Source organism: Amblyomma americanum, chromosome 10, assembly GCF_052857255.1.
Source record: "Amblyomma americanum isolate KBUSLIRL-KWMA chromosome 10, ASM5285725v1, whole genome shotgun sequence".
In the NCBI taxonomy this organism is placed as follows: Eukaryota; Metazoa; Arthropoda; class Arachnida; order Ixodida; family Ixodidae; genus Amblyomma; species Amblyomma americanum.
Genome location: NC_135506.1, coordinates 128,154,398 through 128,169,848, shown reverse-complemented (window position 1 = coordinate 128,169,848; position 15,451 = coordinate 128,154,398). Strand labels below are relative to the sequence as shown.

General features: G+C 48.1%; 1 protein-coding gene across 1 annotated transcript in view; it reads right to left on the bottom strand.

Annotated features, from left to right (window-relative positions):
• LOC144108703 (facilitated trehalose transporter Tret1-like) overlaps positions 1 to 15,214 on the bottom strand; it is a 30,040-nt gene extending 14,826 nt beyond the window's left edge. Inside the window, exons 1-4 of the mRNA XM_077641875.1 lie at positions 15,153 to 15,214; positions 10,740 to 10,788; positions 5,698 to 5,919; positions 2,015 to 2,221 (exon numbers count right to left, since the gene is read on the bottom strand). Of these exons, the coding sequence (XP_077498001.1) occupies positions 2,015 to 2,221; positions 5,698 to 5,919; positions 10,740 to 10,788; positions 15,153 to 15,214 (540 nt within the window). The remainder of the gene's footprint in view (positions 1 to 2,014; positions 2,222 to 5,697; positions 5,920 to 10,739; positions 10,789 to 15,152) is intronic.
• Between the last annotated feature and the right edge of the window lie 237 nt (positions 15,215 to 15,451).

Below are 15,451 nucleotides of genomic sequence, written 5' to 3'. Positions count from 1 at the left end.
GTGCAGAACAGAGAAACGTCATAATGGCCTGCAAATGCAGGAAACACGTTCTTTTTTGAACCAAGTAGACGCAATTTATCGTAGGCTACGCAGGGGTGCAAACATATCGCTGTTGTGCAGACAGAGTACCAGCTTATATGTGATACAGTTATTCATTTTACTTACATACGTACATGCAGGAACTAGGTAAATATATGTACCTTAAAGAGCGTGTGCCCGCAGAAGAGCAACCGCACGTAGGTGGGACACGGCAGTCACCACAGTGCGCGCTCAGTTCACAACAACCGATTGTTGACCGCGACCTAGCACTATGAACCGAACAAAACAGTACAACGTATTCAACAGTTATGTTTAAAGAAACTAATAAAGCGAAACTAAAGTACTTGGAAAGGAAAGGAAAATTTCTTGTGAATTAGAAGAATACAAAGTGCACGAACACGACGCAAAATGCCAAATAACTCAATAAATTCTGCCATCAGGATTCAGCTATTAAGAACCCAAGACTTCGGGGCTGAATTGTCTACCCATGATCGAATCTTAATTCAGTACATGGTCTGCATGGTAGTTGGTTAAAATAGTAAGGAATATAAAATTCCCTCGACATTTTCTATAGTTAGTGTAAACTCTAGGAACCTGATGACCCCGTATGTACCAAAGTAAATCTGATTTTTGTCTTGATATCTGAACTGTTTTTAAATATAGTTCGGGATAACGACGACATGCAAGCACATATCATGGAGAACACTAACTCCTGCTTTAATCATTTTGATTCTGTTAATGGACTTCTCGTGAACAGTTCCACACAAAAGATTAGCAGGGATTCTGCATAGTAGTCTCTCAACTTTTTGAGTTTAGAAGGCGCACATGACCCGTACATCGAAATACCATACCCAAGGACGTATTCACGCAAAGGTCTATATTACAGCGATTCTTTGCATTGTTTGTTTGTTAATTCTTCGAAGCGTTCTGCGCGCGGCTTTATCGCTTTGTTTGTGATGTAAGCCGCGACCACACTTATATCGACTGATCGCCGCAGCGGTGGCTTAGTCGTTTGAGCATCCGCGTCGCATGCGGTAGTGGCGGGGTGTTCGATCCCCAGCGCCACCTGGTACCCACCGCTGATGCAATGGGTACAAACTTCTCCTGGACTGGTGCTCGGCTTATTTAGGGTGAAATGCTTGGGAGGCAGGTCTTTGACCACACCGTGAGCAAACGAAAATACCTTGCGACATGGCGCTCCATGGTCGCAGAAGCCCTTGCGCCATAAAAATTTACTATCATCATCATCAATCGATCGCATCCAGGCGGAGCCGATTCTGCGCTGTTTCAGAATGTTGTAACTTTGCACGCCCTGTATCGAAATTTCGCTATCAGCTTTAAATTCAGCACAGCTGGGAGCGGCGGGCATCCTGTGGCACGAACGCCGAGCACGCTTGTTGCTACGCTGCCGCCGAGTCATTTAGTTCTTTGCGGGCGCAAGTCAGCCAAAATAAAGAGTTTTGTTTAGAGGAAATTACTGTTGTCTTCCAGCCATCCGGACTGAAGTCACCACTACGTGAAAATATAGAGTCTGACGCGAATATAGCAACGCGCGAAAAGTCTACCATCACATGCTCTCCTAAGGTATCGCATGTAGAAAGAAATATGGCACAGGTACTTTCACTGTCAAAATTTACTAGGCTACCTGAATGCTTCTCTATCTGTCAGGCAACGCTACCTTTGACATGATAGCAAGTTACTTCGCAGGTCATGACGATTGGCAACCTCAGCGCCTGCAGGAGCCACCAGCGTGATTTTTCATTTTCATAGAAGCGTGGTTACTATCGGCAGATACGGTACCATTCCCCGAAAGCATCACATATCCTTAGCGCCGCCTTCCCGCGCTGAACCCGCTGAGGGGCTACTTGTAAGCAACGCATTGGTCGGCAAGAAATAACCAGTCTAACCGCTTATGCACCACATGAGCCACCACCTTGCCATTCACCACCTTGGTGAAGTGGAGAAATTAGTTCACCTGTAGGCCGGCAATGAAGAGGAAGGAACTGGCGCTGCTTATGACCAGGCCCGAATCGGCCAGCAGCGCGGGGGCGTAGAAGATAATCATGTTGATGCCGGACAGCTGCTGCAGGCAGTGCACGAGCAGAGCAAGGAACACGTGCAAGTGCGGCGTAGGGTCACATGCGAACACTTCTTCGATATCCAGGCACTCCTGGTTCTCCAGCTGCGCGAAGGCATCGCCCGCATGGTCTCAGTGACACATCCAATAGTATCTGCTGCCTTCGCAAGTGCAAAAGTAGACGTAATCGCTTTGCTACAGCTCCCCCCTCCCCCAAGGTTCACGTGCCCCCAGGCTTACTGCATGGCAACACCACTGGCGTGCAGAAAAAAACCGTTGGCTAGTCAACATACGCTTCTTTCTTCTCCTTAGTAATAGGAGTCGTGGTAGCCCAGAAATTAGAGCGAGTTAACTGAATCAAGGCCCCGCGGAGGTGAGAACATGGTCTATGTGAAATAAAACAAAAAATTAGAGGGCACTTCACACTGCTTACGCGCTGTGAGGACCAAAGCATTAGTGTGTAATCGTGTTCGTTCGACCTCGACACAGGGTGCGCACTGTGAAATGGAACGAAGACGCGCCTCCGAACGCTGATTCCAAGAACGCCATATCCACAAAGGTCCCAGTAAAACATTCAGACACTCGTTTTGAGTACCTATCGCAAGCTGTCCTCCAGCCTGACTAATGGAAGTATTCAGATATCCGCGCCTGAGCGCGCGCGCGCAAGCGTCGGAAGCGGGGTCCGGTTTACAACAATAGGAGGACCGCGGGGCTCTCGGGGACTCTTTTTCTTCATAGCTTGAAGCTCTCTCAGGTTCCTGGAACTTTTCTTCGGGGTCTAAGTTAACCTTTCAGCGCCCTCCAAATCCCCTTTCTTCACGCTTGAAATTCCTTCGGTCGGCTAGAGAGGGGGAACTAGCCAGCACAGGGAGCATGGAGGTGGATGCCTTTTTCCGACGCCTGGGCGCGTAGGCGCTCCGCCGGTACGCGTAGGATGTGTCCATCGAGCTGGGGCTTAAGGAGAAATCGTATAGCGCCGCCGGCAACGGTGTACGACGAACGATTGCGTCACAATTGATACGAAATTAGTTCGGAAAACTGGCGCAACATTCAGGTTAGCCAGTGTGTGTTTATATACATGAAAGACATGTAGATAATTGTCTGAACAGCGCGGCTCCGTATGGTATTTGCGTCCTACGGCCGCTTGATGATGTCACCTCATTTCTCTTGCGATCGGTGGAATTTTCTGTGCCATCTGCGAGTATGCGCTCTAACAAACACCGTGAGTTTTTCTAGTAATGGGATTAGTTTTGCCTCCGCATTAAAAACTGCCGTTCACTAATGTTTTCAGGTACGTAAAAAGCTCTCACTAGAGCATCCTGACATCCCTTGTCAAATAAAGCTTTATTTTTTCAGTGCTTACAGCTTGACCTTCATTAGCATTCCTGTTCGACTTCAATGTCATCCTTATCATTTTTGCCTTTTGAAATGAACGGCGGCGCAACACGGACACTAACAAGAAAGGGACACCACACGCGCACACTACCAACTGTTTATTGCGCCGAAAGGGGGCATACTTAAACATTCAGCTCAAGCATAAGATACAACGCATTATCGCTCCGAACCCAGCACGTAGAATAAAAAGCAGCTACATCAGGCAAAACAGACAGGAAGTTTTGACCCCTGCAGAAAAACTAAGAGATTCTGATAAAAGGAATTAGAAACGAAAACGAAGGGGTCATCTCTTAGCAAAAGCAGTGTCAAGCAATCGTAGCAAAAGTTGAGTCATGCATTGGAAGCAAAATCTGTCAGAAAGTAAAAAAACCAATAACAAATAACAATCGTAGCAAAAGCAGAGTCAAACATATGAAGCAAAAGCATTCAGAAACCGAAAAACGACAAAAATACAAATTAAACCAAAAACAAAAATTAACCCCTCCTCAACAAACAGACGGCCGCTAATAATGCAGGGCTAGAAAGTCGCGCCGTACATGACGTCACAAAAAACTGTGAAGACAGGAAACTTCATTACTACAGAGGGATACCGAAGAGTTGCTAACGCCTTTTCAACATTGTTCATGGCATTTCTTTCCTCACGTGGGATCAGTTAGCCTGATAAGCGGATGCTGCAAGTGCAATAGAACCGGACGGAAAGAATTGTACCATGACAGCCTTTATTCATTACGCACATTCCTTTCTTTGCTTAGGAACACAGACCATCATGCGCGGTTTGCGCTAGAAAACATTGCTCGTAAAAGCGAACCCATTCTTCTCACTTTCCCCCTTTGAGTACTCAAAGAAATCTACCATTGGTTGTGGGATATCGTTAATAACATCCTGAGGGACGAATAAACGGTTAACCTCAAGTGATAGAGACTGGCTAAACTAGAGCTTCCTAGTTTTCTGCAAAAGCAGGGTGAAAATTGGCGGTTGGTGCCTACTGCGAGGCTCAGAGCACAAAACTTTTCCTTGTAGTTTTGTTAGTTGCTCGCCTTGCGAGAGCGTTCTTTGTCGACATTACTGAGTTATGCTTTCCGAAGCGCGCCTGGACCGTCTCCGGCTTCGTTCTCACGAAGGAGTTTTTCAGACGCAGCCAGCGATACTTGCTTCCCTAGCTATACCTAATAGCCTTTGAGAAGACAAAGACAATTTGACTCTTTGTATGCTGCCACACAGCGCAAGTAAAGTGTGTAGTTTGAAATCGAGCCCTATTATACTGGTACCTCGATTGGCCAGTGTGAGTCATATATAACTTCGCGTATTGAACCGATTCCGCCATGCGCGAATAGTTCAGAACAAGAAATGCAAACATCCCTGCCTACGACCCTGCAGTGCTCTTAGGCAGAATCTTCATCTCTAATAGAATGTTATGTGATTGGCCATAACCTGGACTCTAGATAATATTATAGGACGGAATAAATGGCGATTAGCTAGAGACAAACTGTCATTATTGCACCTTCTTGCTTGCCTCAGTTGTGTACCAATGTTCCCCCATGTAGTACGCTCGACTAGAGAACCTTTAGGGGTATATTGAATAAATAAATAAATAAACTATCTGGAAGGTAATAACATAGAGTTAAAAAAACAAAAACTTAAGGCGAATACAAAACTTGTAATGCAGAAAATCAGCGCAAAAGCTGGCATTCGATATTAGTTGCCCACAGAGAAATGGTGCCCATGCGAGATGCCTTTAGAGTGTTCTGGCAGTACACTCTAGTCCCATTGGGCGGCACGGACGCGATATAACTACAAGAACAACGAGGAGTTTTCAGGAAAGCTTTGCTCTACTTCTTGGCGGGGGGGGGGGGGGGGAGGGGGGGGGAGTGAGTGGACTGGCCGCACGAGGCTGTGGCATAGGGTACGCTCGTGATCGCCCCCGCATTGGGTGGGCCCCTGCCCCTGGCCATGATTTAAGTCGAGTTGAGGTTGTTGCAAGTTACAGGCGGGATGCTAGATTGCAATACTAAACCACGACGATGAAAAATATGTTTTGCCACTGAACGACCGTAGAAAAATAGTTGTTCAGATAGCGGTGTCATGAATCATGATATCGCCGCAGCACATGGCATCGCGTTACTGCACGACACCTAAAAACTCAGGTAGAATTCTCAGAGCGAGAATGGGTAAAAAAGTCCGTCGACCTTGAACCTGGGTCCTCGAAGCTTGCGCAGCGCATGAATGGCCTCCAGTTTCTGGCCCTTGGGCATCAGCCAGCGCGGAGACTCCACGGCAAAATGGCTGGCTACCAGCACAAGCACAGGCCCCACCAGGCTCGTCACGGCCAGCAGATGCCAGTCCAGGAGGCGGCCCAGGAAGAAAGAGTACAGGATGCCCACGGTGATGCTCAGTTGCAGAGCGCCACCCTGAGCAAGAATGTCGCGATGACACACAGATTAGGGACCGGAATAGAATGGAAACGCCGTGAATAATCTTAACCAGCCACATGCTCGCAGTCACTCAGCACACTCAGCGTATTAATAGGACTTCACTGTGAAGTCAGCCAACGGACGAAACAGCTACTTCTGTCTTTTGGCTGGCATCCACCTTGCGAGCTGCATTACCCCGTCCAAATCGATTTCTAATTCGCGCTTCGCGAATGTCTTCGAAATGCTAAAAATATAAAGCCTTCATGGTCCACCCAACCCAATCGCACCATAGTTTATCCTCTCTATTATATGCTACATGCGTTCAGGGCAATAACTCTAGATATTGCGCCAGTGCTGGAAATTTGAGCATATAGTTTTTTACATCGCGTAGCGTTTGTAATATATAATTGGAAGTTTTGGGTATATTTTCCAAGGAAGAAAACGTTTGGTGTTCGATCCTAGAAGATGTCGTGCAATGACTCGGCTGGTAGTTTCGGGTCCGTTCTCGGAGATATTTTGAGAAGCGGTGCCTAAGTTATTTTTTTGGAAAGTTGACTTTATGAAGTGAAGCAGTGCTGCGCAAATGCCGTGTAATTGCATAAAATGCATGAGCCCCTGTAGGAAGCAATACATCAAAATGTGTGGTTCAGTTAAATTTTCGCATTATTTTCAACTCCAAAATTTCTTGCGAAGGCAAAGCTCTAGCTAGCTTTATGCATGATTATTACAAAGGGCAGAGAAATAGCGTGGCTCATATGTTTTTTAGGCAAGCGCAGAGCATACGGAGTGAGGCTGAGTAAAGCGTGTATCCATAAAACATTCCCTCGTACATTTTGTCGCTTTCAGCTTCCTACTAAGCAATATGCAATTAATAAGGAAAATCACGATTTACCATTTCGTCTCTTCGATTATTGCAGAAACGCGATTAATTGGAAGCCCGTAAATGGGGCGTTGCCTCTGTCACATATATTAAGGAGCCTAAATTAAATTTTAAAGGAAAAAGGTGTGAAGAAGACGACGCGAATTAACCGAAGAATAAAGAAGAGGAAGAAGAAGCATTCGGTGAGGTGGAGGGAGATGATTGGTGGAGAAGCATTCGGTGAGGTGGAGAGAGATGATTGGTGGAGAAGAGAAGACGACGACAAGGCTTACGTGGACTAACACCGAGGCTATAAAAGGGCGAGTGAGAGCGAGGCCCGGGGGGGAAAGAGGCAGAGAAGCGGAGGCTCCGGCGAGTCAGGGATACTATGGCTGGAAGAGAGCGACGCCGGCTACTGCTCCGGTGAGCTCGCGTTCTACGGCAACGCATCGTGGACTTCCTGCCGTGCCTGAGCCCGTTCCGGGGAGTCAACAGAGTCAACCACCTGCTACGGCCAGGGGTGTCTCCAGCGCTGTTGCCACCCACGCCAACAACACCGGCATCACCTCCACGTGCGCTTGGACCTGGAGCTTATACGACGCAGCCAGCGACGCCATCCCAAGTACGGCGAACGCCGCCTCGACGCCGGCTACTGGATCCATACAACGCCGCAGCCACACCGAACCAACCGTGAGCACAAACGCCGACCGCTAATAGTAGAACACTATTAGTAGACGCTAGTAGCAGTGTGCCCGGGTCGTGTGTATTTATAGTATTTGTGTTTTATGTTAGTTTTGTGTTCTAGTGTGTGTGCCACGTAGGGTGTATTAAATGTGCGTTTGTGTGGGTACACCCGTCGCCTAGTCCATTCTTTCAGTCCGAGTGTTCTCCGGAGAGATCCGTGACAGCCTCTCGCCGCTCCTTTTCGATGAGCATGCTTTTGTGACTTTTTTCGAAGAGCGCAAAAACACACTAGGCACTAAATTCGTTTCAAGAACGTTTCGGTATTTGACAATGGTCAAAATTAAACTTTTGTTTCGCTCAATTTCGCCTAACCTCTGCCACGGATGCTCGTTCTCCCATAGGAGCGGCCTGCCGACCCGCGGAGCGGACAGTCGAAAGTGTGTGATGCCGTAGTTGCTAGTTGCGGCCGTTTTCAGAAAATTCGACGCACATTCGGAAGGCCGGCGCAACGCGGAAAGGATCTCGCTTGCACCTTAGCCAGTTCTGGAAAGTTTGAGAAACGAACCCCGGTTCACAATGAAGAGCGCGTAGCCTTGGGTTTGGTGATGCCCGCTCCACTTCGCTCCCCGGCACGGCGCCAAAGGAATCACGTCCGCGCTCGCAGTCGGCGATTTGAGAGCAGAATGTGGTTTAGTACCGGCGCACCTAACTGTGCACCGAGCTCAGCGGTATAACCGCAACTTCGCCAGGGGTGGAGGAGATGGAGACTTATAGTGAAAGGACCGGCGAAGATGAGGGAGACGCAGAACTTCACAGCACCCTTTCATAAAAGGGTGTGCGCTAGAGGATGTTTACTAATTCCTGTCGAGAGTGTGGGGGAGGGGGAGCAAGTGAGAGGTTGATTGAGGGAAGCAGTAGACACAATAAACGCAAGAAACGAACTGAACAATAAAAAAACGCAGAATTAAAAACTATTTTTAACTGGCTCACTAACAACAATCTATCCGCAAACATTTAGAAAACTAAATAGAATGTATTTAGTTTCAAGGAGAAATTTTAAACTACAAGGATGTTGCGTTGTATTTAAATAACATGCCACTAAAAAAGAGAAAATAATTTCAAATATCTTGGTGTACACTTTGACTCTGACGTGCACTGGAAAAAGCAAGTAAAAGAGGTTTGCGCAAAGTTAGCTTATAGATGTAATATTTTATTGCAAGCCCGAGAATGGTTCGATTTGTCAATCATTCGCTTACTCTACTTTTATAAAAAGCCAACTATTCTTCTGCACAGAGTCATGTTGTAAAATGTATCGCACATATCTCGAACCTGTGCCACAAAGTTCGTGAATGCCTGTCCGCCTTTTAATTTTGCGGCAGCGGTAGCCACAGCGCCGATGTTTTTCAGAAACATGTCGCGGTGCGGTGGCGCCGACTGTGACCCCCCCCCCCCCCTCCTGTGGGAACGGCTCATTCATCTCGACGCTGCAGGGGTCACTCAAAGCCACTCCTAGTATTGTCACCGTGAAGGTAGAGAGCTCTTCCGAGTTGGGGAAACAGGCAGAAGTGGGTTGAATGCCCCGGAACCCTTCGCGACCCTCACAGACTCCCCTCGTTAGGATTAGGGCTCTATGCCGAGCCCTTTCACTATGTTTCATGAGTTTTTTTTTCCTCTTTCAAAATCTGCATCTTGTCTGTTCGCGGCGCCAGAAGAGTATTTTTGTGTGTTGGCTTGTTTATTTCACACGGGAACGCGGCGGCGGGAAAGTCGCGAGCTGGGCAGTTGGTCTGGCGATTTCGGTGCCTGCGGTGTTGCGTGAGGTCAGCTAGGGAAATGGTCGGCAACCGAGCCTAGGCGGTGGCCTGACGCGTAGAGCGCGCCGACGACGACCCCGAAGACGCGAGGCACAAGTTCGCCCGTATCCGCAACTCCCCATCAGCCCAGCGACGAGCAACCGCAGCCCGACGCTCCCTGCGACAGGGCCTTGCCGCTCCATCGCTTAGCCGCCGTTTCTCCCAACTTACATGAACTCTTTTCTGTCTTGTTGCTTGCAGTGTTTCTCGTCCTAATCTTTTGTATTGTATGGCCTCCTCGCAGCATTGTTGTTTCCATGATGTTTCCTTCCTTGTGTTCATTGTTGTGTTAGCGTACTCATTTTGTGCTTGTGTTATTTGCGTTGCGTCAGTGTACGCCGCTACCTTGTTGGGCTTGGGTTTGTAATCTACTTTTATTGTCCTTTGCCCCCGTAAATTGATCTGTTACGAAACTAGCATACGCCTCATGCCTCCGGTCAACGGCTAATCAGGCGTGGCCCCTATCGCCAATCCGCAGTCAAACCTCGTATTTTGCACGCGGCGTGGAGAAGTTTGTCGCTCCTCCCCCTCCAAATTTACAGAGAGTGCAGTGGTGGGCAGGTTGGCCCGATTAATTATAATTTCGGCGCCAACGAACCATCAAGGGGCCCACGATGCCCTGACAACCTGTGATCAGATTGCAGAAGAGAGCAGTGAAAACATTTACGTTTTCAAAATTATCTGACTCTAGCAAAGCACTCTTTAAGTGAACCAGTAGTCTGCCTTTTCACTCAATATTGCCGCGAATCTTTGCAGTGTTCGTTCATTTTTCAAAGCTGCCGGCACGCCGCTTATCGCTTTGTTTGCTATGCAAGACGCGAAGAGATTTATCTCGACTGATCGCATCCAGGCACAGCTGATTCTACGTTGTTCCAGAATGATCTAGAGTTGTGTACAGCTTTAGAAGAGAGGAGAGGCCCCACCCAGATGACAAGCGCAGCAGCCAATTGCCTTCGCGACTAAAGAAATAGTCCCGCTCAAAAATTGTGACTGCTTCTAAAACGCGTACTGCTCGGTATAAATAAGATTTGTGTATCTTGATGAATGGTTTGGTAAAAATATCATGATGGAAATGCTACAGCACATGCCGGATCGCGAGAGAAAAATAACTCCGTGAATTCTACGACGCTGTGCGTCGTCTGCTACGGAGCAAGATTGACGGCAACGAACGGCACTCGAACGACGCCCAGCTAGACGCTCGGCTATCTTATCATACTGCTGCCAACGACCGATCGTTTGAGCGCTGAGCTGGCTGCAACGAATCTTGGCGGTGGAGGTTGCTTTAGCAAATCATTTCGGTTGAGGAGCTCGTAGGTTGGTTTCATCCCCGCATCTCATTTCTGATTTTTCCTGATAATGGTTTTGCTCCATCGCTTCGCCACGTCCGGCGAGAAACTTAGGGGCACAGTACACAAACACACCTGCCGCTCACAGTAGGCACCAGACTTTGGCAAACTCTCCTCGTCGTAACTGCACTTAGGAGCAAAACAAAACACCATAGAACAAATACGCACGGTGTTTTTTTGCAGTGGTGTGTCGCCGCGGAATCCTGTTTCTTAAAGCCCCTTGATAACATATTATCAAGGGGCTTTACTGTTTCCAGACGAAGCGCAGCGCAGCGTCACCGATGTTCGCTGTAATCTTTTTTCGTCGGCTCACGGCTCAGAACAAACGCACGCGGCACAGACTGTGCATCGTAAGCTCGCAATAATATTTCCGGCATGACAGACGCCCATAAACAATTCGAATTCACTCTGACAAAGGGAGACGCACGCAGCTGACGCGACTCGGCCCAGTTCGAAGCCAGGGCGGCCATGTTAAGCATGTTCTCCGTCAGCGGGGTCACCGGCCGTCCGGCTCATGACGTCACCTGAAGTGCGCGCCTATTGGCAGAGGCTCGTGTGCATCCGCATTTTAGGGGCGAATGCCGCTGCCTTCCAAAGTTGTACCCGACTATAGTAACTTTGCAAGCTTTATCTCGAAAGTTCGCTATCAGCTTTAAATTGAGCACGGCCGACAGCGGCGGGCATTCCGCTCGACGACCGCCGAGAACTTTGTTGCAACGCTGCCGCCGAGTGATTCACTCCATTGTGGGCGCAAGTCATCCCAAATAAAGAGTTTTGTGTAGACGCCATTTTTCCTGTCGTTCTGATTCCCGGATTCCAGTCACCACTTCGCGACAATATACACTTTAATGCTAGCGCATACAATTCACCTGATCTTACAGATCAATGAACCGCTTCCCCATACCATATCTATAACACCTGAAAAGGCAACCGCAGTGGCTAGTGCCATACATTTCAACTTTCCAGTGTGTCGCAATAGTTACGGGCAAGGACTAATAGAGTTCAGAGGAGTTTCGGCTTGGAATAGTATACCTGATGATATTAAACTGAAAACAAACTTTGCGCAATCTTTAGAATGCTCCTGAAGAATATGTGAGGTTATGATGTGTTTTTTTTTGTTTGTGCCAGGATGTGTGAATTGTGTACGCTTACTTTTGTTTATCCCTAAACTACTGAGAATCTGACTCTTACTTTATGAACGAATGTGTCGCCCTCGCGTGCTACATTTAAAATGTACAGTATTGCGGTGGACCCTAGACTAGCTTTTGGCTATGGGTCTATAGCTGCGTGCGTACTCCACCCTTGTACATAAATTTTTTTTTCAAGCTGCTTGGAAAGCCTCAGCAACGAGGAAAGAAAAACTGCGGCGGGTGGGGTGAAAAGACCAGACATATACATGTGTAACGCGCCCGGTATGTGCATGAGGCGAATGATGGTACGGATGGGAACCAATGTCCCATCACCAGCCTGATTAAGCTCGCTGCAGGGCAAAAGCCTCTCAAATTCTACCTGCAATTAACCCTGTCCGTTGACAGCTGTGGCCACCGTTTCACCGCAAACCTCTTAATTTCAACCGCTTACTTAATTTTTTGACGCCCTCTGTACGCTTACCTTTTCTTGGAGTCCCCACCGCTACCCTCAAGGCCCAGCGGTTATGTTTCTACGGATTACATGTCCTGCCGAAGCCCATTTCTTCCTTTTTGTTTTGAATAGGATGTCATTAACACGCGTTTGTTCCTTCAACCACTCTGCCCGCTTCGGGTCTCTTAACATTATACGTATAATTTTTTTTCCCACACCTCGCTGCGTTGTTCTTAACTTAAGCAGTACCCTTTTTGTTAGGCTCCAAGTTTCTGCCCTGTAGGTGAGTACCAGTAATTAAGATACACTGTTCTACAGTTTCCTCTTAAGGGGCATGGTAAACTACCATTCATGATCTGAGAGAACCTGCCATATGCACTGCGCCCCATTCTTATCCGTCTATCTAGTTAATTCCATCTCATGATCCGGATCAGCTATCACTACCTGCCCTAAGTATTCCTTTACCACTTCCAGCACCTCGTCGCCAATTTTGAACTGCTGTTCCCTTGCTAGACTGTTGAAAATTACTTTGGTTTTCTGCATGTTAATTTTTACACAAACCGTTCTGCTCTAATTCATTTATTATGCTGTGCAGCTCATCTCCTGAGTGACTTAGCAAGACAATGTCGTCAGCGAATCGCAGATTACTTAGGTATTCTTCATTAACTCTTATCCCCAACTTTTCCCAAATCAGGCCTCAGAACAGCTGCGGTAACTAGGTGGGGAATAGCACTAACGAAGCGGTGTCTCGCAGCCTACGCCCTTTTTTATAGGGATTTTATTGCTGACTTTATGAAGGGCTACGGTAGCTGTGCATACGTTATAGATATCTTCCAATATTTTCAGATAAGACTTTTCTACACCCTTATTCCGCAATGCTCCTACAGGTAAGAGCATAGAAACGTGGTTGTTCTTACATCCCAAGAGAGCTTCTTATTCGGTGGGTTGGTAGCTGTTCATTGAAACTATTTAAAGGCACCAAAGCAACTACACATCCCACAGTGGAGGACAACGGGACAGAGCACCACTCACAGCTGCTTTATTTCACAGAAAACAAGTGCATGCGTATCCTCAGTGGTCAGTTGCTCAAACAACACATTCATGCATCAGCTCATCATCATCATCCTGACTACGTGCACTGCCAGACAAAGGCCTTTGCTATAATTCTCCAGATAGGGCTGGCCTGTGCCAGCTGCGGCCACCCTATTCCCGCAAACCTCTTAGACTCATTCACACACCTCACTTCATGGTGCTCCCTGCTGTGCTTGCCTTCTCTTGGCATTCAGACCGTTACTCTTGAGGGCCAACGATTATCTTCTCTTCGTATAACTTGCCGTGTCCTAGCCTGTCTCTTCTTGATTTTGACAAGAACCTCATTAACCAACGTTTGTTCTCTTACCCACTTTGCGCTCTTCCTGTCCCATAACGTTATACCTATCATTTTCTTTTCCATAGCTTGCTTCGTTGTCGACCTTTTAAGTTCATCCATTTTCATTAGCCTCCATGTTTTTGCCCCATAGGTGGGTACCGGTAAGATACAGCTGTTATATACCTTTCTCTAGAGGGATACCGGCAATTTGCCACTCATGATCTGAGGGAGCGGGCCAAATGCGCTCCACCCCAGTCTTATTCTTCTAGTTATTATCCTCTCATGGTCCATATCTGCAGTCACTACATGCCCCAAGCCGACGTATTCCCTTACCACTTCCAGCACCTCACTGCCAATTGTAAACTGCTGGTCCCTTGCAAGACTGTTGTACATTACGTTGGTTTCTGCATGTTAATTTTAGACCCGCCATTCTATTCTGCCTGCCTAACTCATTGATCATGCTTTGCAGTTCACCTCCTGAGTAACTTAGCAAGGCAGTGTCCCCAACAAATTGTACGCAATACAAAGGTATATCGTTCAAAACTGTTATCCCCATCTTTTCCCAATCCAAGCCTCGGAAAAGCTCCTGAAACAGGTGGTGAATAGCACCGACGAGGTGGTGTCTCGCTGCCCGACACCATTTCTTATTGGGATTTTATTGCTGACTGTATGAAGGACTATGGTAGCTGTGCATTCGTTATAGACATCTTCCAATATTTTCACATCAGACTTTCCTACACCCGGTTTCTGCAATGCCTCTATGACTGCTGAGGTTTCTACTGAGTCAAATACTTTCTCGTAATCAATGAAGGCTATATGGCGGCAGGTTACATTCCGCGCGTTTCTACCTGATTGATAGTGGGAATATGGTCCGCTGTCGAGTATCCTTTCCGAAAGCCAACTGATGATTTGGTTGATTGAAGAATAACCTGGGGAGATTTAAATACAAAGTACAATACAAACAAAACCCAAAGTAAAAATTAAATAAAATATAAGTTAGTAAGAGTTCCGAGTGGCCGCTGACGAGCCAAGCGGCGAGACCAGGATCGGTGAGAAACCGGAGCAAGCTTCGGAATGCCTGGATTCCGGAGGATGGATCCCTGAACGGGAAGACGGTGTCTTCCTTCTGACAGGAGGCAGACCCATCCTTGTATACGGTGCCATCAATACAGTGGTATGGCCCGAGAGCTCTAGGCACTCCCGCGGAAGGTGCTCTAGCGTCTGGACCGGTTCGCCGCAAAGGGGAAACGCAGCAGAGCCCAGGCATCCGTGGCTGTATGCGTGCTCCGCCGTCCAAAAGCAAACTATACAGAGGTGTAGTAATTAGAAAGCGTCCACGCGCTCCACGCGACGGAATGGAAGTGGGCGGGGCTGTCGGCCGGCTGTGACACGCGGCTCCGCATGCTGCAACCGGAACTCCCGCTGCACCACGTGATTCACCAAGTTAAAGCCTCGCGGGTGAAAAGGTGAGGTGGGCTCCTTCACCCACCTTGTCGGCCGCCTCGTCGTCGCTGATGCCGATATGGGCGGGCACTCACTGCAGTCGCACGGCGCAGCCACGATCTTCAAGGGCCCGGATTTTCGCGGCGAGCCGCTGCATCGTCGGCGTGCGCCTTTCTGGATGGCCGAGGGTATGGAAGGCTGCCCGCGAGTCGCATAGGAAGGCTGCCTCCGCCAAGTCCCGTTGCTCGGTGATGATATCTGCCGCGCGGTGGAGGCCAGCGATCTCGTTAGTCGTAGAGAGGCCACTTACGCCAGTCTGCACGGAATGTTCACGGCGATGGCTGGGGCGGTTCAGGCAGCAGCAGCGGCGCCAATGTCCGGGAGCACGGAGCCG